Source organism: Mirounga leonina, unplaced genomic scaffold (assembly GCF_011800145.1).
Source record: "Mirounga leonina isolate KUSES-001 unplaced genomic scaffold, KU_Mleo_1.0 Mir_101595, whole genome shotgun sequence".
In the NCBI taxonomy this organism is placed as follows: domain Eukaryota; kingdom Metazoa; phylum Chordata; class Mammalia; order Carnivora; family Phocidae; genus Mirounga; species Mirounga leonina.
In genome coordinates, this window is record NW_023270158.1 from 4,582,289 (window position 1) to 4,607,953 (window position 25,665).

A 25,665-nucleotide genomic window follows, 5' to 3' on the forward strand; every position below is an offset into this window, starting at 1 on the left:
AGTTTATATTCCAATAGGAGAGAAAGATTTTAATTTGTGATTTTATTTCAATTTCTTATTTACCCATGTGTTTGCCCCACCTAATCATGTTCATTTGGTTCACCTGCTATGTCCCTGTCCTTCAGCAGTGCCTGCCACGTAGGGGTGCTCAGAGTGTTGTGTTGAACTGTGTCGAATTGAAGAGCACAAGCCATCTTAGTTCAGGATGATTTGGTATTGCCATGGCCTTTTCCAACCTTTCCTGTTGGCCGTTTTCATACGGTGATGTGCCCACTGAGAGAGAGACATTGACCTCGACTGTTTGGGGCACAAGTCTGTTAACAAGTGAGTTTAAAACTGTGAACATTACTTTGCCAATTGTTTTTTCTGTTTTCAGGCTGGGAGAACACATCCCTGCTCAGCTGGAGGAAAGTCAGAGAGCATCTGAGAAGAGGCTGGGACCTTCATTTTGCAAACACATAAGGTGCTGACCGAGGCAGTATAGTGTAAGGATCATAAGTAGGGGTTCGAGAGTCTAAGTGCCTGGGTTCAAATCCCAGCTCTGCCACTCATTTGCTGTTTGACTTTGGGCTCTAGGTCCTGAAGTGTAAGTGGGAATGATAATAATAGTATATGCCTCATAAGATGGTGTGTGGATGAAATAAGATTAATACGTATAAAATTAACAAGTGCCTAGAACCTAGCACATGCTCAATAAATGTTATTATCGTTATTACCATCTAATAACATCTGTCAGTGCTGGTTCATTCAGCAGTTGGAGGCTGGCTATAAGACTCTTTGTGGTGCTCAAAGTCACATTTCAGCATTCTTCGTACAATGGAAAAATATGGTGAAGTTCTTCATTTTAAGCGAATTCAGAGTTTTAGATAGATCACGTAAAGGGTACAGCTAATGCAATTCATGGTCCAGAGGCTGACCATTAAAATAACCACGTAAATCACGAGTTCTTTCCCTCCTTTCCTTTCTTTCTGTGATGAAACAAGCATTTAGTGAGTACCTCTTCTGCATTTGGTGCCGGGAACGCCAAGAAGAATGAAATGGATCCTTTCCTTTCAGGATTTCCTATGTAAGAGGACAAATTACAGTGCACTTTGGGAAGCTTTATAACTGGACGCGCACATGGCTTTGAGAGCCAGAAGACAGAGTGCCTAACTCCCCTTTGGCGATTTAGGAAAGGCTTCACACAGAGGAGGTGACATTTGAACAACCATGTCTAGACATAGCCATCATTTAATGCCTGTGGACTGAATAGGCATTTGGCTGGAAACACAGCCGTAGAGCGACATGGTCCACTATTTGTTTGAGAGCCTGGGTAATGACGCTATCATTTACAAAGCATATGGCAGCCTCATCAGGTCCTAGCATTGGAGCCCCTGCCATGGAAACCTGTCTGGTCGTACTGCCTCATAATGAGGCCCTCTGATAGTATTTAATACGCTAACAGGAGTACAGAAGCCCAGAGCTGCCTTTCCAGTTATTTTTAAAGTGACCCCATTAGATTAAATAGCGAGCGAGGTAACCATTTCACTGGATCGCCTATGGCCCTCAAGTGCAGAAAGGAGTTGGCTAAAGAGCAGCTTGGGCGGGGTTATGAGATGATTTTGGCCGCAGTCCTTTAAATCCTAGCTTGCGATGCTGAAGGCCAGGAAGCTCGAAAACAAGATGCTGGTTAACCAGCCAAGCAGCACTGGGGAGAGAACTGCTGTGGGTGCAGCTGCAGTCAGTTTGAGCCTGTGGGAGCAAGATCACCCCGGACGGCCTCGAAAGATGCCAGAACCGTGCCTGGCGGCCCCCGTCCTACCACCAGCATCTCATTTCCCAAATGTGTCTCCCTCCTCTTCCTTCTCAAACTCAGCAAAATTACAGGTCGACTCTCAGTTTCCTTCCGGCCGCGGAAGGGAGGTGAATCTCTCTCTCACAGGTGGGTTCTCCATCACGCAGCCAATGGAACAGCGAGAGGGATGGAATGGCAGCACGGCACCCAGGGCTGCTCCCTGCGCCCCATGCCTTTTCAAGTCCCAAGGAGGAACGTATAGCGTGCCCGCGCCTCTTAGTCATACCCGGTGGCTGCCGTGTTGCCTAAAAATCAGCCTCGGTGGACCTAAAGAGTTAGCCACTGAACGCTCTTCTGCCCTTCCCTACTCAAATTCCTCGTGTGTTTTGTACCGATGCAGATTACTTATGCCAACAGCGGCCTGGCCCTGCCTGTCCAGGGCCGGGTCCCCTGGAAAGCAGTCATGTGACCACAGCCCATTACTTGGGTGTGTCCCTTGCTCTCCGGGCCGAGGTGGGAACAGGGCAGGGTGGGGCAGGCGGCGGCGGCTCCCAGGCCAACCCGGCCTCGCCCGGATCTGTGGCTCTGGGCTGGCCTTCCAGGCTGAAAGGCAAAAAGCAGCCGTGGCCTGTTCGAGTTATTTCTTTGTGCATATGTATTTATTTCTTGATTTATTTGTGATTTATTTAAGCAAGAGTTCTCCCTGCAGAGAGCTGCAGAGGTGTGAGATGTGGAGTGTGTCCGTGCGTGCATGCGTGTGTGTGTGTGTGTGTGTATGTGGGGGGGGTGCTCCAGAGAGAGCTGGAATTGTACCTCTTTTCTTTCAGACCTCTGCATCCCTCATAGAGAAGGTTTTTTTCTTGTTTTTGTGTCTCCTGAAACACCTGGGGTGAGGAAAAACCTCCGCATTGGCCAAGCAGAAGAAAGAGGTAATATGTTTGTTCTTAGGTATTTTGAGCAAGCAGAAGTCTACATTATAAACATCTATTGTGTAGTGATGGGACAGGAAACGTGTACGCCTTAGAGTTTATTTTATTGCTTTGCAATTTCTCGGAGTGATTTTTTCTCAAAGAGTCTGATTCCTAATCAGTTGTCCTCATCTTGAAAAGGTGTACAGATGACTTTGCAATTTGAAGGGTTGCAGCCTATTTCAAAGGAATTTGGTATTTGGAAAAACTCTGTGGTCACTTGGGTGAGGACTAGAAATGAGGGAAGAGATACTTTGAGAAACTCTTCTAGACCCTTTGTGGGGGCATTACCCAAGGCCCACTACACAACTGCATGTTCAGAAATCTTCCTGTAACTCCCTTGCCTCTTACTATCTCAGAGGATCACTGAGTTTCCATCTCTCTATAGGAAAGGGAAGCAGAATTCCTTGAAATGTTCGAGAATTCTCTTTAGTGATATAGTGCTTCAGACCTGCTCTGAAACCAAGGTGTAGCTAACCCTTTAGTGGACATTTTTGTTCTTTCACCATTGAACAGAATGGGTCTTCAGGGCTGCCACTAGTCAGCTGTGCCACGGAGTACCATATTTAATTTCTGAGTCTCAGTTCTTCATCTGTAATGCGGGAGTGATGGTACCACCTTAAGAATTGCTGTGAAGATTAACTGGAGTAAGAGAAATATAAAGCACCCACTGGGCTGGGTAAACAGTAGTCCCTTAATAAATAGTAGTGATTTTAGCTATTATGATTATTACTGGCAGAGCATTCTTTCAGATCTTAGTGCTCTCAGAGGAAGAGAGTTCATTTCTTATGAATCTACAGTTATCCCAGAAGGAGTAGACACCCGAGGGTTTTAGCCTCTGGAGGTCCCAGACCATGTATTCTGAAGGAAGAGATCTGAGCAAACATAGTCTCGTTTCAGCACTTGTGCAGGGTGGGCACCCACCCATGCGTGGCCCCTCCGGACTCATTCAGCTAAGAAGAATTGCTTTTTGTTCAAGCTGTTTTTTCCACCCGGAGCTCCTCAGTAGTCCTCAGTACAAAGCCTGTAAGGTGGGCATTATTATTCCTATTAAGAGAAAACTGAGGTGCAGTGGAATTAATGTTAATTAGTTAATTAACTAATTAATTTTTATTTAAGTAGTCTCCACACCCAACGTGCGGCTTGAACGCACCACCCTGAGATCAAGAGTCACATGCTCTACAGGCTTGAGCCAGCCAGATACCCCCAGTTTGTTTGACCTCTAAACCCCAGGCTCTACTGAGCCATCATTAAGCAGGTAGGAACAATAGATGCTTAGATTCGCATCTAGAATGCCAGAGGCAGAATCAAGGTCCAGGTAGCTGAGTGGAGGTGTGGGAGTTCGATAAGAATGTACTCTGGGATAAAATAAAGAATGAATAACAACAACTTGGGGAGGTTGGGCTAGCACTTGGAGGGTGCTTGATGGCTGAGGTTAGGTTGGCTGCAAGGGCCATCATTTGTTCTTTCCACGTATCTTCATCTTGGGAAATGAAAAGTGATTGGGATGAAAAGAGCCGGACCTCAAACCCTTCGGCCCTTCAGTTACCCTCCCCGCCCCCACGTACAGTAAAACCTTCCAGCGGAAGCCGTAGAAGCCTTTTCTTTTTCAGATTATAAGTGAGTGCCGATGATGAGTCAGTGTTTCATGTTTGTGCTTTAAAACCATCCTCGATATATAAATATTAGTAGGGACAGCGGCACCGGGCAAATTTCAAACTGTTTTTTGCCAAGATCCGCCTTTTCAGTGTACCTGTCCCTGATTATGGCCTCCTTGGGTCTTCGTGAACGCTGCAGAAACCCCCCACCTCTGGAGCCGGAGGACCCATTTCAGGTCCTAGGGAATCATTTCTCCAGAGACTTCTTTGGCACACTAAGTGCTTTTCTAATGCTGACAGAGGGCTGGAAATGGAAGGAGCTTCGATTTTTCTCAATAATGGAAAATCCCCAAATCATTGTTATCAGCTTTACAGCCAGCTAGAGATGTCCTCAAAGAGACATACACTGCTTAAAAACTTGTTTTCCTCTCTGCCTTTAAGTGGATGATGGCAGTGTAGTTTGGGCAGCGTGTGGGAGTACTGAGTGGCACCTGGCCTTACCCAGCTTTTGTCTGGTGAGCATTAAAATGAGCTCTTTTTGGTTTGTTTGTTTGAACTGTTACCTGAAGGAGAAAAACAGTTTAAGAATAACTTGCTTAATACTTATTTCATAATGTAAAATTTTCAATAGCAAATCTTTTCCTGATAACCAAAGAATTCTAGAACAGTTCTCAGTTTTTCTCCATCATGATTTTAAAATCTTCTTTAAAAATAAGTGTGTAAGTACTACCCATTTTCTGGTTTAATAAAAGGCTTTTGTATAATCAAATAGCATGTATTTGTGCACCAAGTCATGGACTAATACGGACTTTTAGCAATTATTATTTTTTTAAGATTTTATTTATTTATCCGAGAGAGAGAGAGTGTGTGTACACAAGCGAGTGAGCATGAGCAGGGGGAGGGGCAAAGGGAGAGGGAGAGAAAAAATCTCTCCAGCAGACTCTGCGTGGAGCCGGACACAGGGCTCCACCCCACAACCCTGATATCATGACCTGAGCTGAAATCAAGAGTTGGATGCTCAACCGACTGAGCCACCCAGGCGCCCCAGCAATTAATTTTTTAAAATACCCCGCCTGGGGCGCCTGGGTGGTTCAGTCATTTAAGCGTCTGCCTTCGGCTCAGGTCATGATCTCAGGATTCTGGGATCGAGCCCTGAGTTGGGCTCCCTGTTCACAGGGGGGAGTCTGCTTCTCCCTCTCCCTCTGCCCCTCCCCCTCTCCCCCCCGCTCATGTGCTCTCTCTCTCTCTCTCTCTCTCGTTCTCTCTATCCCAAATAAATAAATAAATAAAATCTTTAAAAAGAAAACAAAGGACCCTAGCTTAGAAAGCTCCATTAATGCATTTAGCATTTATCAAACACCTGCTATGCGAAAGGTACTGTGTAGGTGCCAGAGATTCAAGGAGTATTTAGAAAGAAAGATACCCATGGAGCTTACAGTCTAACAGAAATGTACTCAAGTTTGATGCTTTTTAGTTCCTAGTGAATTTTTTATATGGAATTTTGTTTGTTGTGTAATGAACTGAGGGGTGGCTAAGAACCGAATGCCTTTGGGGAGATATACTGCTTTATTTTTTTTTCTGGAAAAAGAAAATCAAGACTGAAATGTCTCACTTCTTCTTGTCTAGTCAGTGTTGCCTACTCAGTGCCCAACTCTTCTGTATTCACAAAACGGGGTAGGAAAAGTAGCATAAAAATGAAAGTGAAGCCCAAAGGAGATGACGGAGAGCAGTGTTTCTCCACCTGAGATCTGGGAGCACCTGTGTCAAAGTCCCCTGAAGGCTGCATTCTAATTGCAGATTCCCAGACCCTCCAGACTGAGTACTGGTGGTAAAGCCTGAGAATCTTCATGTTTTAATAACCTCCCCTGGTGAGTCTTGTGATACTCATGTCAAAGAGCACTGATCTAGGTGCGTGGAGAAGGTCACCAGGACGAGGTGAACTACTTCATTTTTCTTTTTTTTTTTTTTAAAGATTTTTATTTATTTATTTGACAGAGAGAGAGAGACACAGCGAGAGAGGGAACACAAGCAGGGGGAGTGATCCCAGGACCCTGGGATCATGACCTGAGCTGAAGGCAGACACTTAACGACTGTTAAGTCTGTTCCAAACAGATGGGAGTCAAAGCATTTAGAGGAAAATGTGATGATCCTTAGGTGTCATCATGGGTTTGCTAAAACATTGTCACTATTAAAGACTGTCAAATTTGGGGGCGCCTGAGTGGCTCAGTCGGTTAAGCGGCTGCCTTCAGCTCGGGTCATGATCCCAGGGTCCTGGGATCGAGCCCCACATCGGGCTCCCTGCTCGGCGGAGAGCCTGCTTCTCCTTCTCCCTCTGTCTGCCGCTCTGCCTACTTGTGCTCTCTCTCTATCTCTGTTAAATAAATAAATAAATAAAAATCTTAAAAAAAAAAAAAAAGACTGTCAAATTTGGCTGCACATTAGAATCATCTGGGGAGTTTTAAAAAATCTTGATGCCCAACCCCCACCCAGTACCGGTTACATCAGAATCTCTGGGGATGGGACCCAGGCATCCGTCTTTTTAAACCCCCAGAGATTCTCATTTAATGCAGTGCTGTCTGAGCATTGGGAGTTTTAAAAGCTCCCTGGGCTGTGGTAATAGGCAAAAAAGTTTGACAGCCCATTTGCCTATACGACATTAGGCAAGTTGCTTGACTTCCTTGCACTTTGTGTAAATTCTAGACAATTTAAAGGTCTCTCCCACCTTTGAACTTCTGGTGATTCTCTTATTAAAAGACATGCCAAACTGATTTCCTCCTTCCTTCCCTCCTTCTGTTCTCCTCCTCCTCCTCTTCGTTTTCTTTCTTCTGGGGGCTGGGATAGTCAAGGTGTCAAAGTATATATCTTAACTTCATGAAAATATTTAGCAAAATTTCCCAGAATGTCTCATGGACAAATAAGATGGTAGTTATGATGGGTGGATTTAGCACCTAACTGAACAAATAGGCTCAGAGTATGAATGTAATGGGTGTGCGGTAACCCTGGAGAATGGGCCCGAGTGGAACGTTACAGGGGCTGTTGTGCCCTTGGAGCTGACCTTGTTAACATTTTTTATCCAGGTTGTAGGTAAGAAAGATATGAAAGAAATGCCTGTCAAATTTGGAGATAACCCAACGTTTAGGAGGCTTAATTCATACCATACATAAAGGAACCAGGCCTAGGTCTGAGCAGAATATCTGTTTATTAAGGTTATTGTTGTTTTAACAGTATTACCATAATTCAAATATTGTGCTCGTTTTATTTTTTCTCTTTCTTTAGTTGAGTCAAAATTTGGAGGCTGGTAGGGTCTCAAGTCAGTTGTTCTCTGACTTTGTTCCTATCAAGCAGTGCAAATTGATTAGGTCCGGCTGGTTTGGAGCAATACAAAATAAAGGAAGTGTCACCCCAAAAAGCCACGAGGTGGAATACTAAAATCCAGTTTAGCAGTTTCGGCTGATGAGCGTGAGGATAGACCTGGGAGGGGAGGGTGTCTCAGAAACACGTGGACGGCTTATTTGAAAAGGACCGACTGGACTCTTGATCACAGGCCGTGAGTTCAAGCCCTCTTTGGGCATAGAGTTTACTGAAAAAAAAAAAAGAAGAGAACACATACAAACGAAAAGGGTGCTCGGCTCCCCCCCCCTTGTGACACCCTAGTCTGGGGGGAGGCCTCGAGCCTGCTTTTTTAAAACAAGCTCTCCAGCTGATTCTGAGAAGTAGTGTTGAGGAACTCACTTTGATTTGAGTTTTGGCAGAGTTGTTTAAATATGTTGTTTTGTCTCATAGTCCGTCTCCAATCTGTGTTTCTAAAAGCCCAGATAGACTTAATTATTTTGCGCTTACAACCCAAACAGTTAAATTATATCAGGTCCTTCATATCCTATTCCCTGTATTTCAATTAGAAAGCCATACGCTCTTACATTTCTGGTTTCCCTTTCATTTTTAATGCTTTATTTTATACAGACCTCGATCTGACCTCGACACGGGGAAAATATAATTTATGTGTAGCGCAAAAGCAACCTAGAATAGCTGCTCGGATGCCGTGGCTGTGTTTTGGAAAATGCACCCGGCTTAGATTATGCCTGATCATTTTCCGCATCACATGCTGAACAGCAGTTGCAAAGAAGCATACAATGAATGCTGCTGAGCAGCCCTCAGATACCTTGCTGTTAATGGGTGCTTTCCTTCCCCCCCCCCCCCCCCCTCCCCCCCGCCCCCTGCCTCCCGTGTCTTCCTCAGCAGGATCTATGACTGAGGTGGATCTGCTAGGAGTGGCTCCTCGCTGCATAGAGGGAGGCACTTTTCACACTCTGTTTTGGAATGAGAAGTTAAATTCATGAGCACACATGATTTAGAAGACATGGGCTGTGGCACTTCGTCTTCAAGGAAAGACAGGAAATCTGAGAAAGGTGAGTGCCAGCGGGGGTGCCTGTCTTCCTGAATGAATGGGGAGCCTAGCGAGAGTGAGCCAGATTCACCCTCTCCCCTCTCCCCGGGCAGTCACTTGCTTCTCCAGCAGCCCCGCGCGCTTGGGCACAAGGCACCATCACTTGAGCTGAATACTGAAGGTTGAATATTGGCATAACACGGGGAACTACCTTTAGGAAGATGTAGCTTTGAATTTACGAGGTACCATAAAGTATTATCTAAGAGAGAGCTTATGTTTGATTTGATTTCAGCTGAAAACGTACCAATATAAAAAAATCTCCCTTTCAAACTCACTAGCAGGGAACAAGAAAGCCTCTGTAAATTTCTCTCTGTTTATTCAACATGCTTATAAATAGCTATACCCATACCTATGTGGCGTTTAGCTGCAGCATTGACTTTTTATTAGATTTTGTAACTCAGTGATTGGATTATTTTTTATAGCTATTCAACACAGAACTTCATGAGATTTGCCCCACGTTTTTAGACTATTCCGGGTAGAATTTGGGAAACGCAAGATCATCTGCGTCCCAAAAAGTGTGTTGTTTCTACATAGAGGACATGCCCCCCATGATCCCCATATAATTAGAGGCTTAACTATTGCCTTTGTTTATTTTGTACTGAAGTTCTTTCTCATACCTACTAAAATCTAGTTGCAACTCACTTGAGTGTTTAGGGGACATAGTCTCCACAAGCAAATAAAAATAAAAATAAACAAACTGGGATGATTATGTGAATAATTTGTTCTTAAACTCCATTCTTTTCGTGTCTAGGTTATAGATAATCTTCCCAGTTTCTTTTCCATGTCTTGTTTTTGGAAGTTTACTCAGGCTTAAGATGGACAGTTTAGGATGCAGAGTATTCTATACTAATTAGCATGTGATGTTTTTTCTTGGGAATCAAATGCTATTCTGCCTCCCAGCTGACTTGTCTTGGTCAGTTAGCAAAGCTGGCCTCCCACAGTAGGGACACGGGAGATGTACTAACTCTTTCAAATCTGTAAGTCTTTCAAAAGCTCCAACTGAGCTAATTCCATGGTAATAATTTATTATAAGAGAGCAAAGGGAGTAATATTCTTTTTACATCTAGGATTATCCAGAGTTCTTTAAATTTAGCCAAATTTCTCAGGTTACTTAAAAAAAAAAAGGCCACGCCCAACTTGTAAAAGTAAATTCTCTCTTTTTGAAATACTTCTCAACTTCTAAAATGTTGCAGGTAAATGGAAATGTTGCCTTAGATTTTGGGATTGGTTTTTCTTTTAATTTACCAAGGTGAAATTCACATAACACAAAATTAATCATTTTAAGGGGACATTTCAGTGGCATTTGGTACCTTCACAAGGTTGTGTAACCACCCCTTCTAGTCTAGTTCCAAACATTTTCATCACTCCAAAGCAAACGCCCTTATCTATTGGGCAGTTTCGCCCTATTTCCCTCTCCTTCTAGCCCCTGGCAACCACTACTGTTGTATTCTGTCTCTGTGAATTTACTGATTCTGGATATGTCGGGTAAATGGAATCATACACAATGCAACCTCTGCCTCCTTTCACTTAGCATGTTTTTGGGGTTCATTCATGTTGTAGCATCTATCATACTTCATTCCTTTTCAAGGCTGAATAGTATTCCATTGTATGTATAGACCACATTTTGTTTATCCATTCATCTATTGACATTTGGGTTGTTTCCACCTGTTTGGCTACTGGGAACAGTGCTGCTATGAACATGAGCGTATGTGTACTTGCTTGAGTTCCTGTTTTCAGTTCTTTGGGGGTATATACCCAGGAATGAAATTGCCAGGTCATATGGTAATTCTATGTTTAACTATTTGAGGAAGTGCCAAAGTCTTTTCCTGGATCACTCTCTTAAAAGAGCAGTTTTTTTGAGCTATAATTCACAGACCACACAATTCACCAGTTTAAAGGATATAATTCATTGGTTTTCAGTATATTCACAGAGCTGTACAACCATCACCACTATCAATTTTAGAACATTTTTCATATCCCTCCTCCAAACCATTAGCTGTGACTCCCCTACCCACTACCTCCCAAGCCCTAGGCAATCACTAATCTACTTTCTGTCTCTATAGATTTGGGCTCTTTTGGACATTTCCTATCAATGTAATCAGACCACATGGAGTCTTCTCTGTCTGAATTCTTTCATTCAGCATAGTGTTTTCAAAGTTCATGTCATAGCAAGAATCAGAATTTCATTCCTTTTCATCGCTGAATAATACTCCATTGTCAGAATGTGCCACATCATATTCATCCATTCATTAATTGATAGACATTTGGGTTGTTTCTACCTTTTTACTACTGTGAACAATGCTACTATGAACATTCGTGTACAAGTTATAGTGTAAACACATGGTTTTGGGGCGCCTGGGTGGCTCAGTCATTAAGCTTCTGCCTTCAGCGCAGGTCATGATCCCAGGGTCCTGGGATCGAGCCCCGCATTGGACTCCCTGCTCCGCGGGAAACCTACTTCTCCCTCTCCCACTCCCCCTGCTTGTGTTCCTGCTCTCGATATATCTCTCTCTGTCAAATAAATAAATAAAATCCTTAAAACAAACAAACAAACAAACAAACAAACACGTGTTTTTGGTGCTCTTGGGTATATACCTAGGAGTAGAATTGCTGGGTCATATGGTAGCTCAATGTTTAACATTTTGAGAAACTCCCAAACTGTTTTCCCAAGTGCCTGCACCATTCTTCATTTCCACCCGCAGCGTATAATGGTTTTAATTTTTCCACATCCTTTGCAATACTTGTTATTGTCTGTCCTGATTATACCCATCCTAGCAGGTATGAAATGGTAGTTCATTAGGGTTTTCATTTGCATTTCCCTAATGTCTAATGATATTTAGCATCTTGTCATGTGTATATTAGCCATTTGCAGATCTTTGGAAGAATGTCTAGTCAGATCATCTGTCCATTTTTAGTTATTTGTTTTTATATTATTTTGTTGTAAGAATTTTCTTTATATATTCCAGTTATAAGTTCTTTATCAAATATATGATTTGCAAATGTTTTCTTCCTTTCCGTGGGCTGTCTTCTCACTTTCTTGTCCTTTGAAGCAGAAAGGTTTTTAATTTTGATGAAATCCAATTTATTTTTTCTTTGGTTGCTTATGCATCATGCCAAAGAATCCATTGCCAAAGCCAAGATTGTTTATGGCTGTGTTTTCTTCTAAAAGTTTTATATTTTTAGCTCTTACATTTAGGTTTTTGATACATTTTGAGTTAGTTTTCATATATGGTATGAGGTAGAGGAACAGATTTATTCTTTGCATGTGGATATCCAGTCATTCCAGTACCATTTGTTGAAAAGACTATTCTTTCTCCATTGAATGGTCTTGGCACTCTTGTCAAAAATCAATTGACTGTAGATATGAGGGTTTATTTCTGGACTCTGAATTTTATTCCATTGATCTATATGTCTATCCTTATGCCAGTACCACACTGTCTTGATTACTGTATTTTATAGAAAGTTGAAATTGGGAGTTTGAGTCCTTCAACTTTCTCTTTTTCAAGATTGTTTTGGCTTTCTGGGTCCCTTGTATTTCCTTATGAATTTTAGGATCAATTTGTCAGTTTCTCAAAAGAAGCCATCTGGAATGTTGATGGGGATTGCACTGAATCTGTATACCGACTGGGGGAGTATTGCCAGCTTAGCGGTTAAATCATCTGATCCATGAACATGGAATGTCTTCCCATTTGTTTAGGTCTTTAATTTCTTTCAGCAATGTTTTGTAGCATTCAAAGCTTAAGTTTTACACTTCTTTTGTTAAATTTACTCCAAGTATTTTCATTCTTTTTAATGCTGTTATAAAATGGGACTATTTTCTTACTTTCATTTTTGGATTGCTCATTGCAAGTGTATAGAAAACAATTGATTTCTGTATATTGATCTTGTATCCCAAGACTTTGGTTGATTCTTTAGGATTTTCTATTTATAAACTATGTCATCTGCATATAGTTTAACTTCTTCCTTTCTATTCTATGCCTTTTTTTTTTTTCATTTTCTTGCATAATAATCCTGGCTAGAACCTCTCTTAGTGTTGAATAGAAATTCATGAATACACATCCTTGTCTTGTTCCTGATCATAGGTGGAAAACATTCAATCTTTCGTCTTTAAGTATGATAGTAACTGTGGCTTTTTCTAAGATACTCTTTGTCAGGTTGAGGAAGTTCATTCCTATTCCTAGTTTATTGGTTGTTTTTTATTAAGAAATGGTGTTTAGGGGTGCCTGGGTGGCTCAGTCAGTTGGGCATCTGCCTTTAGCTCAGGTCATGATCCCAGGGTCCTGGGATTTAACCCTGAGTCAGGCTCCTCACTCATCAGGGAGTCTGTTTCTCTCGCTCCCTCTGCCCCTCCCCCCCACTCATGTGTGTGCTCTCTCTCTCAAATAAAACCTAAAAAAAAAAAAAAAAGAAGTGGTGTTTAATTTTGTCAAATGCTTTATCTGCATGTTGAAATGATCATGTAGTTTTGCCCTTTATTCTATGATGAGTTAATTGAATTTCAGATGTTGAACCAACTTGGCATTCCTGGGAAGAATTGGTATTCTTTAAATGTTTGGTAGAATTCATCAGTGAAACTGAGTATGGGCCTTTGTGGGTAGTTTTTTGATTATGTATTCTACTTTTGTTATAGGTCTATTCAGATTTTCTATTTCTTCTTGATTCATTTTTAGTAGTTTGTGTCCTTCTAGGAATTTGCCCATTTCATCTAAGCTATTTAATATATTAGCATATACTGTCAGAATATTCCCTTATAGTTCTTTTTATTCTTCCATTATCTCTTGTTGAATATGTCAATGTTTATTATGATTTCATAATAATAAACCTGCTGAAAACTGAAGCAATGTTATTTACTTACGTTTAGCCATAAAAAGTTTTTCTTATTTAGAAATATTGTAAAATATAGAAAAGCTGGTGGAAATAATATTCATCATTCTACTACCCAGTGACAACAACTGTTAACATTTTGGTAATTTCTTTTTTCTTTTTTTTTTTTTTTTGGTACAGTATAGATTTTTTTTTTTTTTTGGTACAGTATAGATTTCTGATCATCCTAAATATTAATTTCTTGTAGCTTAATTTTTTGGCACTAAGACATTGTTATATAAACATTTCTCAAGTTGTTATAAATGCTTTGTAAATAGCATTTTAACCATTACTAAACATTTTACTTACTGGATAGATCATCATAGTCTTAATTATTCCTCTAATATTGAATCTTTTTTTTTTTTTTTTTACTAATTCAATTTCTTTGTGTAGTTTTTTCTTTGGAAGAATTTCTTTGTGTAGTTTTTTCCTTACTTTGGATTATTCCCATATTCAGGTGATTAGACATGAACTTATTGTGTCAAGTGTTATGAATGTTTTGAAAGCTCTTGATAGAAAAATAATAGTTACTATTTCTTGATTACTAACTATATTCTAGAGAGTGTTCAAAATATCCTGCATACTTTTTATTTAATCCTTGCAATAAACCTGAGTAAAGTGTTATTATTCCTTTTTTGTATAATTGAAGAAGCTCATGCTCAGTGAGGTAAGTACTTGTCCAGGTCATATTAGTAACCACTGCCAGAGTTGGGATTTGAACCCAAGGAGTTCTGAATATAATGTGGGGTTTTTTGCCATCAACAGTTACACCCTTTTACAGTGCCTCTCAACATTGCTGCTCTTGGAAACTAACTTTAATTAAATTTACTCATATAAAGTATCTTTTATTTGCATAGTGCTTTTATAGTTGTACAGGCCCTTTCATATACATTTGATCTTCACAGCCTGTGAAGGATTGTTCTCAATTTGTAAACAAGGAAATAGAGGCTTTGAGAGGCAAAGTGATTTGCTTAAAAACGCATAGCTAGTAAGTGGCAGAGCTGGGGTTAGGGTTTGCCCCCTGTTTCTCATGGTCTGACTGGTATGAAGGGCTTTTCCCCCCACTTTGGTCATTCAGCCCCAATACAAAACTCTGCCTCTAGAGTATCATGGCATTTAAAAAATATATATTTATTTATTTGAGAGAGAGAGAGAGAGAGAGAGAGCACGCACGTGTGAGCAAACAGGGGGAGAGGGAGAGAGAGTCCTCAAATAGACACCCCATTGAGTGTAGAGCAGGCCTCAGTCCCAGGACCCTGAGAACATGACCTGAGCAGAAATCAAGAGGTGGATGGTTAACTGACTGAGCCACCCAGGTGCCCCTATCATGGCATTTTTGAAAAAAAATAGCCTACATATAAAATTGAGGCTATCCCCTTCTTGTGGGCTATCTACTTTCATGTAGAGAAGTAGCACTGATGTTGTATTATTATTGTTATTTTGCTTCTTTTGTGATATGCAACAGGGAAGAGAAAAATCATAGCTATCATTTATATTGCATGCCTATTACATTCATTATTTCTATTTCTCTGCAAAACTCTTGGAGGAAGCTCTGGGGCACCTGGGTGGCTCAGCTGGTTAAATGTTCGACTTTTGGTTTCAGCTCAGGTCATGATCTCAGGGTCCTGAGATGGAGCCCTATGTCGTGGGGCTCCACGCTCAGTGGGGTGTCTGTTTGTCCCTCTCCCTCCCCCGACTTGCGCTCTCTCTCTCTGAAATAAATACAATCTTAAAAAAAAAAAACAACAACTCTTGGTGGAAGCTTTGATTAGTCTCCTTTTCTAGATGAAGAAACTGAGACTTAAAGAACTGTCCAAAGTCATGTACTAGTTGACCTGGATTGGAACTGGCCTTGACAGATTCCAAAGTCTATGCTCTTTTTGATATGGTACCTTTCCTTATAAAATTGGAATTTGTCCAAAAATAGGAATTAAACATTGCAATTTCATTCTCCTGAACTTCACTTTATACTTAAAATTTTATATTGATGTATTTTGAATTAATAATCTATTGTGCTTTTTTTTTTCCATGGAGCACTTTGAGAACACGATGATATATTTTCTTTTATTTCTTCCCTTGAGACCATTTAGAAATGCATTTATTCATTTTCCCTAAGTGCTGAGGAGCCTACAAAGGCTTTTGGCTTTGGAGTTGGATGCTTTAAGCTATGAAAAGTGGAAATTTTCTCTAATGGAGATTGTTCTTTTAAAAAATATTTGTTCTTTATTTTCACTAGTTAGTAAACCAAATATTTCTTTAATTCCCGAATAACATGTAGTTCATTTAGTTGTTTAAAAATCTAATGGTCAAGCCATTCACAGCTGCCTGAGAAATGCCCTCTTTCCACCCTAAGCCCCAGATCCCTCACCTCCTCTGTCCCAAAGTTAAGTCCTTTACAATGCTGTATATTAAATTTGGGACCTTCATGGAAAAAAAATGAATGACATGTTTCCTTTATCTTTGTTGTTCTCGGAAAAAATTTCTGAAACTTTAGAGGGGCCCTTGCCATTCTTGTTATTGTTGGAGGATTTTCCTTTACAATTGCCATCAAGTAATCTTGGGATCTCCCTCATTTTCCTCCTCAGTGAAATGGGACATCAGATAAGATGCTCTTTAAAATTCTCGCCACTCAAAAGTCTATCAGAATGCTCTCTAGCTGCAAGTGCATGTGGAGAGATGGGGGACATTGATTTCCCCCTTCTATTTCTCTTGCTCGCTCCCTTAGCTGTTACCCCATTAACATTCTTTTTTTTTTTTTTTTTTTAAGAGAGAGAGAGAGAGCACTGCTAGCAGGGTGGGGAATGGGAGAAAGGGCAGAGGGAGAGGGAGAGAGAGAATCTTAAACAGGCTCCCCACCCAGTGTGGAGCCCGATGTAGGGCTCAATGCAGGGCTCTATCTCACAACCCTGAGATCATGACCTGAGCCAAAATCAAGAGTCAGTCGCTTGGACTGAGCCACTCGGGTGCCCCACCCTGTTAACATTCTAACAGGCTCAAGTGTCTTTCCTCTTTTTTCCTTTTCTTTTGGTTTGGATACATTTTTTTCCTCATGCCCTTCTGCTTTGCTTTACCCCCAACTTCTTATTTTTAAAAATGGCAAACCTACAGAGAGAAGATGAAAGAAGAATACAGTGAACACCCACATCCTCTTCTCCAAGATTCACCACTTTGTTAACATTTTACCATTTTCTTTCTCCCTCTCTCCTTCTCTATCTCCCTCTCCATTTGAAAGTAAGTTGTAGACAGTATGATATTAACCTCCATATACTTCAGCATGAGTGTCCTAAAAAGAGGGATATTCTTTTATATAACTATAATACTATATCACTCTGAAAAAAAAATTAGCATTGGTGGATTAATATTGCCTAACATAGAGTTCATATTCAGAATTTTCCTGTTGTCCAGAATGGCCCTTTGTAACTCTTTTTTCCTTGCCTTTGGAAGAAAGCCTTCCCTTGCCCTCTTCTTCCCTCCAGTTACTCTCCTCCCTCTCAGAGCTTGCTCCTGAAAGGGACGTTCCCACTGCTATCTCCTACTTTCTCTGTTCCATCCCATGGAAAATGATTTTGACGAGTTCTTGAATGACCTTGAAGTCCAGTGGACCATTTTCAGTTCTTATTTGGCTTGGCTTCCTGGTAGTACTTGGCACTCTGCACACACCCCTCTTAAAATACTCATGGCCCTTGGCTTCAGCGACAGCACATTCTCCTGGTTTTCCTTGTGTCTCTGAACTGTTCATAAGGGCTCCACTTTCTCCCAAGTTCTAAATATTAGAATTCCTCTGGGTTCCTCTTGGTCCTTTTATTTTGTCACTCTAATGTTCTCCTTGGGTGACTTTACTCTCGTGGCTTTAATTATCATCCATATATCAAAACAGCCAAATCTTTATTTTTGGCCCATATTATATATTATATCCCTGGTTTGTTGGCATCAATTGAGAATCATTTTCTTTTCTTTTTTTAATTCCACTATAATTAACATACAGTGTTATATTAGTTTCAGGTGTACAATATATGATGATTCAACAATTCTCTATACTACTCAGTGCTCATCACAGTAAGAGTACTCTTAGGGAATCATTATATTTTATTTTATTTTTAAAAGATTTTATTTATTTTAGAGAGCGAGCAGGGGAAGGGGGGGAGCAGAGGGAGAGGGACAGCAGACCCTGTGCTGAGCACAGAGCCTGATGTGGGGCTCAGTCCTACGACCCTGAGATCATGACCTGAGCCAAAATCAAGAGTCAGATGACCAATTGACTGAGCCACCCAGGTGCCCCAGGAATCATTTTAAATGAGTACTTTTCTTTTTTTAAAAATTATTTTTTTATTTAAGTAATCTCTCTAACCAACGTGGAGCTCGAACTTGTGACCCTGAGATCAGAAGTCCCATGCTCCTCTGCCTGAGCCAGCCAGGCGCCCCAAGAGTACTTTTCTTTGTAAAAGGAGACCATTTTCTTCATCTGAAATTATGATCCCTCTCAATAATAATTTTTAGTTAGTCATTCATTTTTTGACATGATAATGTGTTGGCCTTGAGGTTTATATAGGACTGATACTACAAACACATTGGTTGCCTGTATGGAACAGACACACACACAAAATGAAACATCCTTTTAGTCTTTAGACCCATTAAATGTATCTTCATATATATTTTTTTTAATTTATTTGTGAGAGAGAGAATGAGAGACAGAGAGCACGAGAGGGAGGAGGGTCAGAGGGAGAAGCAGACTCCCTGCTGAGCAGGGAGCCCGATGCGGGACTCGATCCTGGGACTCCAGGATCATGACCTGAGCCGAAGGCAGTCGCCCAACCGACTGAGCCACCCAGGCGCCCTTCATATTTTTTTTTTTTTTTTTTTTTTTTGCTGTGTGGCTAATCCACTTCTGCTTTAGAAATGTTCAGTATTATGAGACTCCGCCATGGACTATTTAGATATCCATTCTAGAATCATGAGCCTTTAGGGGGTAGAAAGTATTGATGAAAGGATATGAAGTCCCACCCCACCCCCCATTTAAATGCTCTTTGTCAGCTTCCAGCCTTGACTAGACAATTCACAAAGAAGCCAGCTTTTAGTTGGATCCTGTTAATTGTTAGAAAATCCTGTTACAAAGAGACATATTTCAACCAAGTATAAGAAAGGGCATTACCTCAGCTGCAATTGCCAGTTATTTCCCGTAATCAGAAAACTTTTCTTATATGATTATGGCTTTATATGGCATTATCTTTTTTAGCAGCTGCAAAAGACAAAATTTAATGCTGATCGTATCTGACCTTGGATGAATGAATGTGTCAGTAGAACTCAGATTAGTAATTAATAACAAGGGAGACATAAAACAGAATTGCAGTCAAGACATTTAATTTTTTAATTCTGAGTGGGGATTAGAGGTCATTATTGAATTGTTGAATAGAACATATTTCCTATGAGAAAATATTTTAATAATTTAAAATGCTAGTAGTACTTTTACACAGCTAAATTTCTTACATACTTAAAAATATAATAGTTTTTAAGAAAAATTGAGATCTTCATGAGAATGATTCTTCTGGGAAATTGGCAGAAATTCGTAAGGCAGAGAGATCACAGTTACTTGTAAACTGTTATTTTCCTGATTTCACTGATTTAGCTTATTAGTTTCGTATTGTATAGATAAAGCTTCATATTTTCCTGAACTATGGTGTAGCCAAGGATTTCAATTCTTATGGAAACTTCCATAAGATGGGCTTTATGTAGTCTTCGTGTTGTTCCATTGCCCTGTTGAATAAAAGAAGGCTTTAAATGGCATTTAAAAATCTGAATCCTAATAAATGTAGAGAGAAAGAGTTAGAAAATCGCTCTTTTGCAACCACTGTCGAAAGAATTGATTTGGGCAAAAATTATCCATGGATGTTTTGGAGAACAGAATATATACACGGTCCTAAAGCATGTTCCCGCAAATTGTTTATTAATTATAAAGAGGAAGCAAATACGTCTACAGTAGAGAATTCTAGGTAGACAGTATGGGGTGACCTGATCGGGTGGAGGCTGGCGGCATGGGTGGTGAAAGAATTCACCACAAGCAGAACAAAGGAGATAAGAGGTTTATAGGCTATATGACAAGGGGGAGTCAGGCAAGACCGCAGAAGAGAGACTGTCTGCCAGGAGGCAGTAATGAGGGGCTGTAGTAAGCCGGGGGGGGGGGGGGGGGGGGGGGGGCTTTGGGAACATATGGAATTTTCCTTTCTGGGTACCTGTGCCTGGTTGTAAGTAGCCCATTGGTCAGCGAGGGCCTATGGTTATTTTGAGGTGGGTCGCCTAATGAGCCAGTTTGCATTCATCCCGGTCGTCGCTTGTGGGCCCTTTTAACCTTACTCAGGTTCCCATTGCTCAAGCCTGCTGCCCAAAAGCAACCTCTACAGATACCTCCTTAACCAAATAATCTAAGTTCATATCAGCAGTAATGAGACAAATGAACATCACGTGCTTCCCCATGTAATGCACTTGAGAGAGACGCATCACTTATCCCTGCCAAATATATAACCTGAATCTAATTACGAGGAAGTAGCAGACAGATCCAATTTGAGGGATATTTTGAATAACTAGCCTGTACTCTTCAAAAATTTCAGTGTAAAGAGAAAGAAAGGCTAAGGAATTGTTCTAGAATAAAGGAGACTGAAGAAATGATGTTATTATGCGTGGGGAGAGAGAGAGAGCAAGAGAGAGAGTAGGAGAATGAATATGTGACAAAATATTAACAACTGTACTCTTCTTACCTTTCCCCGTATGTTTGAAAATGTTTCAAAATAAAAAGGTAAGAATATCCCAGTCCTGTACAACCTGAGCTCCGTTTGCCAAGTCTGTGGTGACTGCAGCCTAGGGTTCTGCCCTTTGGGAGTGCCATTTATTAGCTCTTCCTTGTTTTTGCCTTCTTCCACCTTCCCCATCTATCGCAGACTCTGTGTACCACGTCCAGCATCATCTTGAGCAGCTTCATTGTAGCCATGAACAACTGCAAATGCGCTGGTGTCTCAGTTCCTTGACCTGCTAAGCCCCAGCATCCCCTTACTCACTCTACTTGAGCTACTCGCTCCCATTTCCTGGGCCCTGTGGCCACCCGGATCAGCTCTGCCTCTGCAATCTTTATGATTATTTTCCCATTTTCTGATCTCTCGATCTTCATTGAAACCTCTGGCCCTTAGCCCCTTCTCATGTGTGTCTGTCTCCCCATCCATCTCTCCCCATCTATTGGCTATCACTCGAGTCAGTTAAGAGATCATACACAGTAATCATACTTTAGGCAATTTAAAAGAGAAGTAATGGGTGAAGTGTTTAATGTTCCTAGACCACTTGCTAGCAAACTGCTACAATTCCTTGATGGGAAAGCCAAGGATATTATTGACTTGACTTGGATTTTTCTACGGGAATGATTCAGATTGTTCTTTGTTTTGTTTTGTTTTGTTTTGTTTTTGAGTAGCCTTTAGAATTTGTCCTCTTTGTCAAGAAGCTTCTGATTTGAGTGTTCACAGGTATATGTCCTATTTTGTCCTTGCATGGTTACTTTCAGCTTTGCTATGTGCAATAATAGGTAGGCTGCAGCTGTGGCCTTAAAAAAATAGAATGATAAATTAGAATATTTTATAACTGGAGAGAATCTTAGAGATCACATAATTCCAAGTTTTAATTGTTCACATGGGACACTGAGGACCAGAGAGGTTAAACAATCTGCCCAAGGTTACACGGTTGGCACCTGGTTGTGTCAGAACCAAAATGGAAGTCTCTAGACTACAAATTCAAAACATTTTTATTATCCCATGTGGATGGGTTGCTGGGATATTTTTATTATCCCATGTGGTGGGTGAGTACATGAGTAAATAAAAAGTCAAAGAAATGACCTCTAATTCTTGTCCCTCTCTGACTGGGACACCAGAGGTTTCCAAGAATGATCAACTTATGACCTCTTGTCATTTAGGGAAAGTGATAGTTTCATTTAGGACGTATGTCAGTGTTTGGAGACTGGGCCTCATGCTTTCCTTTCATTTCCCTCTTGTTTAAGAAAAATGCTTTGCTGGGGCACCTGGGTGGCTCAGTCAGTTAAGAATCCAACTCCTGGTTCAGGCTCAGGTCATGATCTCAGGGTTGTGAGATTGAACCCCATGATGGGCTCCGCACTCAACACGGAGTCTGCTTGAGATTCTCTCCCTTTTCCTTGACCCCTCCCGCTGCTCTCTCTCTCTCTCTCAAATAAATAAATAAATAAATAAAATCTTAAAGAAAAAGAAAAATGCTTTTCAGGGACAAGAATGCTGCATTGCGCCCTTGCTGTGCAGGGATGCCACAGTTTGTGGATGAGCAAGTCTCATAGGGTTCTTGTCTTGCTTGCTGCCCAAGAAGCAGGCTTTGTGACCATCTCATGCCCACTGGGCATGTGCTTTGAGCTGTTTTTCCAGTGAAGCTGAAGTCTCACTGTGCCAGGCACACACTCTAGCAGATGGCAGATATAGAATAGCTGTAAACAAAAATAGCAAGGAAAACTGTGCTCCCAGAGCTGAGCCAGACTCTATTCTCATCATGCTTTGAAGAGCTGAGGTAATAGATGTTTTTCCCCCTTGTTTAAAGCCTTTTGCTACTACAGGGTTCATTCTCTTTCCAGTTCATTTGAATTCATTTTAGTGAATTCTATTATACTTGTGCCTCTCTTTCTTCCTGACTGGATAGCAGGTCCCTTAAAGTTATGTGAAATATTTGTTCATCCTGATGCCTCCTCAGGAGGCCTCTGCCAGCAGAATTCCAAAAGCAGAGAGTCTTTAAATGCCTTATCGTTCTGAATATAAGCTTCTTATTTAAAGAAATGTCAAATAAACTCCTATTTAAAAAACAAACCAAACCTAAGACTCCACCTGTCAGCATAAAGAGAAACACAAGACAGAAAGTCTTAACTAAAGAGCAATTTCATTCATTCAACAAATACTTATTTTTTTATGTTATGTTAATCACCATACATTACATCACTAGTTTTTGATGTAGTGTTCCATGATTCATTGTTTGCGTATAACACCCAGTGCTCCATGCAGTACATGCCCTCTTTAATACCCATCACCGGGCTAATCCATCCCCCACCCCCGTCCCCTCTAGAACCCTCAGTTTGTTTCTCAGAGTCTATAGACTCTCATGGTTCGTCTCCCCCTCCGATTTTCCCCCCTTCATTCTTCCCTTCCTGCTATCTTCTTCTTCTTCTTTTTTTTTTTTTAACATATAATGTATTATTTGTTTCAGGGGTACAGGTCTGTGATTCATCAGTCTTACACAATTCACAGTGCTCACCATAGCACATACCCTCCCCAGTGTCTATCACCCAGCCACCCCATCCCTTCCACCCCCCACCACTCCAGCAACACTCAGTTTGTTTCCTGAGATTAAGAATTCCTCATATCAGTGAGGTCATATGATACATGTCTTTCTCTGATTGACTTATTTCGCTCAGCATAATACCCTCCAGTTCCATCCATGTCGTTGCCAGTGGCAAGATTTCATTCCTTTTGATGGCTGCATAACATTCCATTGTGTATATATATACCACATCTTCTTTATCCATTCATCTGTCGATGGACATCTTGGCTCTTTCTATAGTTTGGCTATTGTGGACATTGCTGCTATAAACATCGGGGTGCATGTACTTATTGAGCATCTACTATGTTCTAGGGACTATTCCAGTCTCAGGGGATATAGCAGCTAACCCAATGGACTAAAATCCCAGCCCTTACAGAGATTACATCCTAGTGGAAGGAGACAGATAATGACAAATGAATAAAATATATGCTATATCAGATAGTGTTAAGTGCTGTGGTGAGGAAATGAGATAGGCAGTGGGGGCCAGGGGGCCATTTTGAAAAGGGTGGTCAGGAAAGGCCTTGCTGAGAAGGCGGCGTTTGAGCCAAGACTATGCTCTCTAAGGGAGTGAGGCCTATGGATCCTGGTTGGCACTGTTCTTCTCGCTCCTTACTCTTGGGTTCTGAGATGGTGTGGGTTTGTCCACAGTAGTTTGTGAAATTTTTAATAAACTGTTATGTATAATTAAGAATCTGGCGGGGAGGGGGCACTAGAAGTTGTTAGCTGGGAGAGAGACAATCATTATCTGTTTTCCCCCCTTTTTAAAAAAAAGCATCTACTGTTTATTGAGTACTTCCTATGTGCCAGGCATGTGCTAAGCATTTTATATTAATCAATCAATTAATTAATATATTATGAATACCTGTATCAACACATTACTAATACATTATTATACATTGCTAATACATCATTATTATAACAGCCCTAGAAGGTGTTTGTTCATTTGTTCAACAAATATCCATTGCCAGGCCTTACCCTAGGTGCTGGGGATATGGCAGTGAACAAAATAAAGTCCCTATTCTCATGTAGCTTAGCTAATAGGGGGAGATAGACAATAAACACATAAACATACGACTATATAGAATATCAGATGGTAAAACGTGCTATGGAGAACAATTGAACGGGTGAAAAGCATAGGGATTGTGAGGTAGGGAAGGTGTGGGAGGGAGGGCATACTATTCTACGTATTGTCTCATTTTTTATGGCTGATTCCAAATGCCACACTGGGTTGTACAGCATAATGGTTATAAGCCCAGTTTCTGGAATGACAGAGATCCAGATTTGACTCTGTATTCTCCCACTGACAAGTGATGTGACCCCAAACAAGTTATTTCTGAGCCTCAGTTTCCTTATCTGTAAAATAAGGATAATGACACTTCCTAGGATTGTTGGGAGGATTAAATCAAATCAAATTAAAGGATCCACATAAAGCACCGCCTGGCACAAAACAGATGCTCTGAACTTATTATTTGCCTTCTTCATTGACCTCCTACATGGATATTCATTCCATGTAAAATACCTGATAACGGCTGCCGCCATAGAAAAGAAGCCATTAAAAAATAAAAGCCCCCAGCTTGGCAATAGAGGATCGACCTGTGCTGGGTAAAGGAAATTGGCCAGGTAACTTGTTAAACCTATGCTGGTGCTTCCTTCTAGAAACAAAAATAGAAGGCCCTTGGGACACATATGGCAATAGCTTTTATTTTTTTTTTTCTGCATGGAATTAATGTGACAGGGAAGACAAGCCTGTTATGTGATGAAGCAGCAGGACTAGAAGCGGATCTAAGCTGTCCAACAAGTTCAGAACTAGATGACACAGATCTTCAACTCTACAGGCAGGGTTGGGGCTTATGGAGCCAGCAGCCCCTCGGGTAGGGTCTATCCTATCTGGGCTCTACCCTTTGCCATTTTGCAGGTTTCTGCTCGAGAGGAGAGTCCTCAGCTGGCTAGAGTGGCTGTGTGTGTGTGTGTGTGTGTGTGTTTGGGGTGGGGTGGGGGCTTCTTAGGAATCAGGTGAGGTTTTAGAGGTCTGGTGTTGGTACACTTAACCCTGCCCTGCTGGTCTCCTTCCCTGTGCGGGAGGGGGTGCTGGGGGGACTGTGAGCCGAAGGAGCAGGAGCAGGATGCGGATCAAAGTCTGTTTTGTCAGCTGCTGCTGAAGTACTCAAAATCCCGATGTACGATTCTGATAAGGGCCTGAGCTGGAGCATCCAGGAAGGTGGACGCTTGAGGCCTAACCTGAGCCTATTCTTCCCGCCCGATGAGACTGGCTCATCAGGCAGGGTCTAGTCAGGAGGCAGAAACCACAGAGGGATGTGACGAGAGAAGTGAAAGGAAAGAGCTGTTAAGTGGGTATCAGATTGTTCCTAGGTAACGGAAACGTCTCTGAAGGAGCTCTGAGGCCTGTGGAGGTACGGCAGTTACCATCTCTAGGGCTGAGAGAACAAAGGGGAGAGACTGGAATTATTACAATCTAGAAACTTGGAGGAGGGTTCCTGCAGAATTGAAATTCAGACCTTTGACAATGGGGGCTGCCCAGCTGGTGCTGGTGTCTCTGAGGGGCAGCCCCGAGGCTGGTTGTGCAAGTGCTGCATAATGCACACTAGATCCAGTTGCTGCTACAAGGAGAAACTGGTGCGGGGGGGGGGGGGGGGG

General features: G+C 41.4%; 1 protein-coding gene across 1 annotated transcript in view; it reads left to right on the forward strand.

Annotated features, from left to right (window-relative positions):
- Positions 1-25,665, forward strand: part of PPEF1 (protein phosphatase with EF-hand domain 1) — a 124,909-nt gene that overhangs the window by 18,915 nt on the left and 80,329 nt on the right. The window contains exons 5-7 of the mRNA XM_035000353.1: positions 377-485; positions 2,602-2,703; positions 8,577-8,746. Of these exons, the coding sequence (XP_034856244.1) occupies positions 8,674-8,746 (73 nt within the window). The 5' untranslated portion in view covers positions 377-485; positions 2,602-2,703; positions 8,577-8,673. The remainder of the gene's footprint in view (positions 1-376; positions 486-2,601; positions 2,704-8,576; positions 8,747-25,665) is intronic.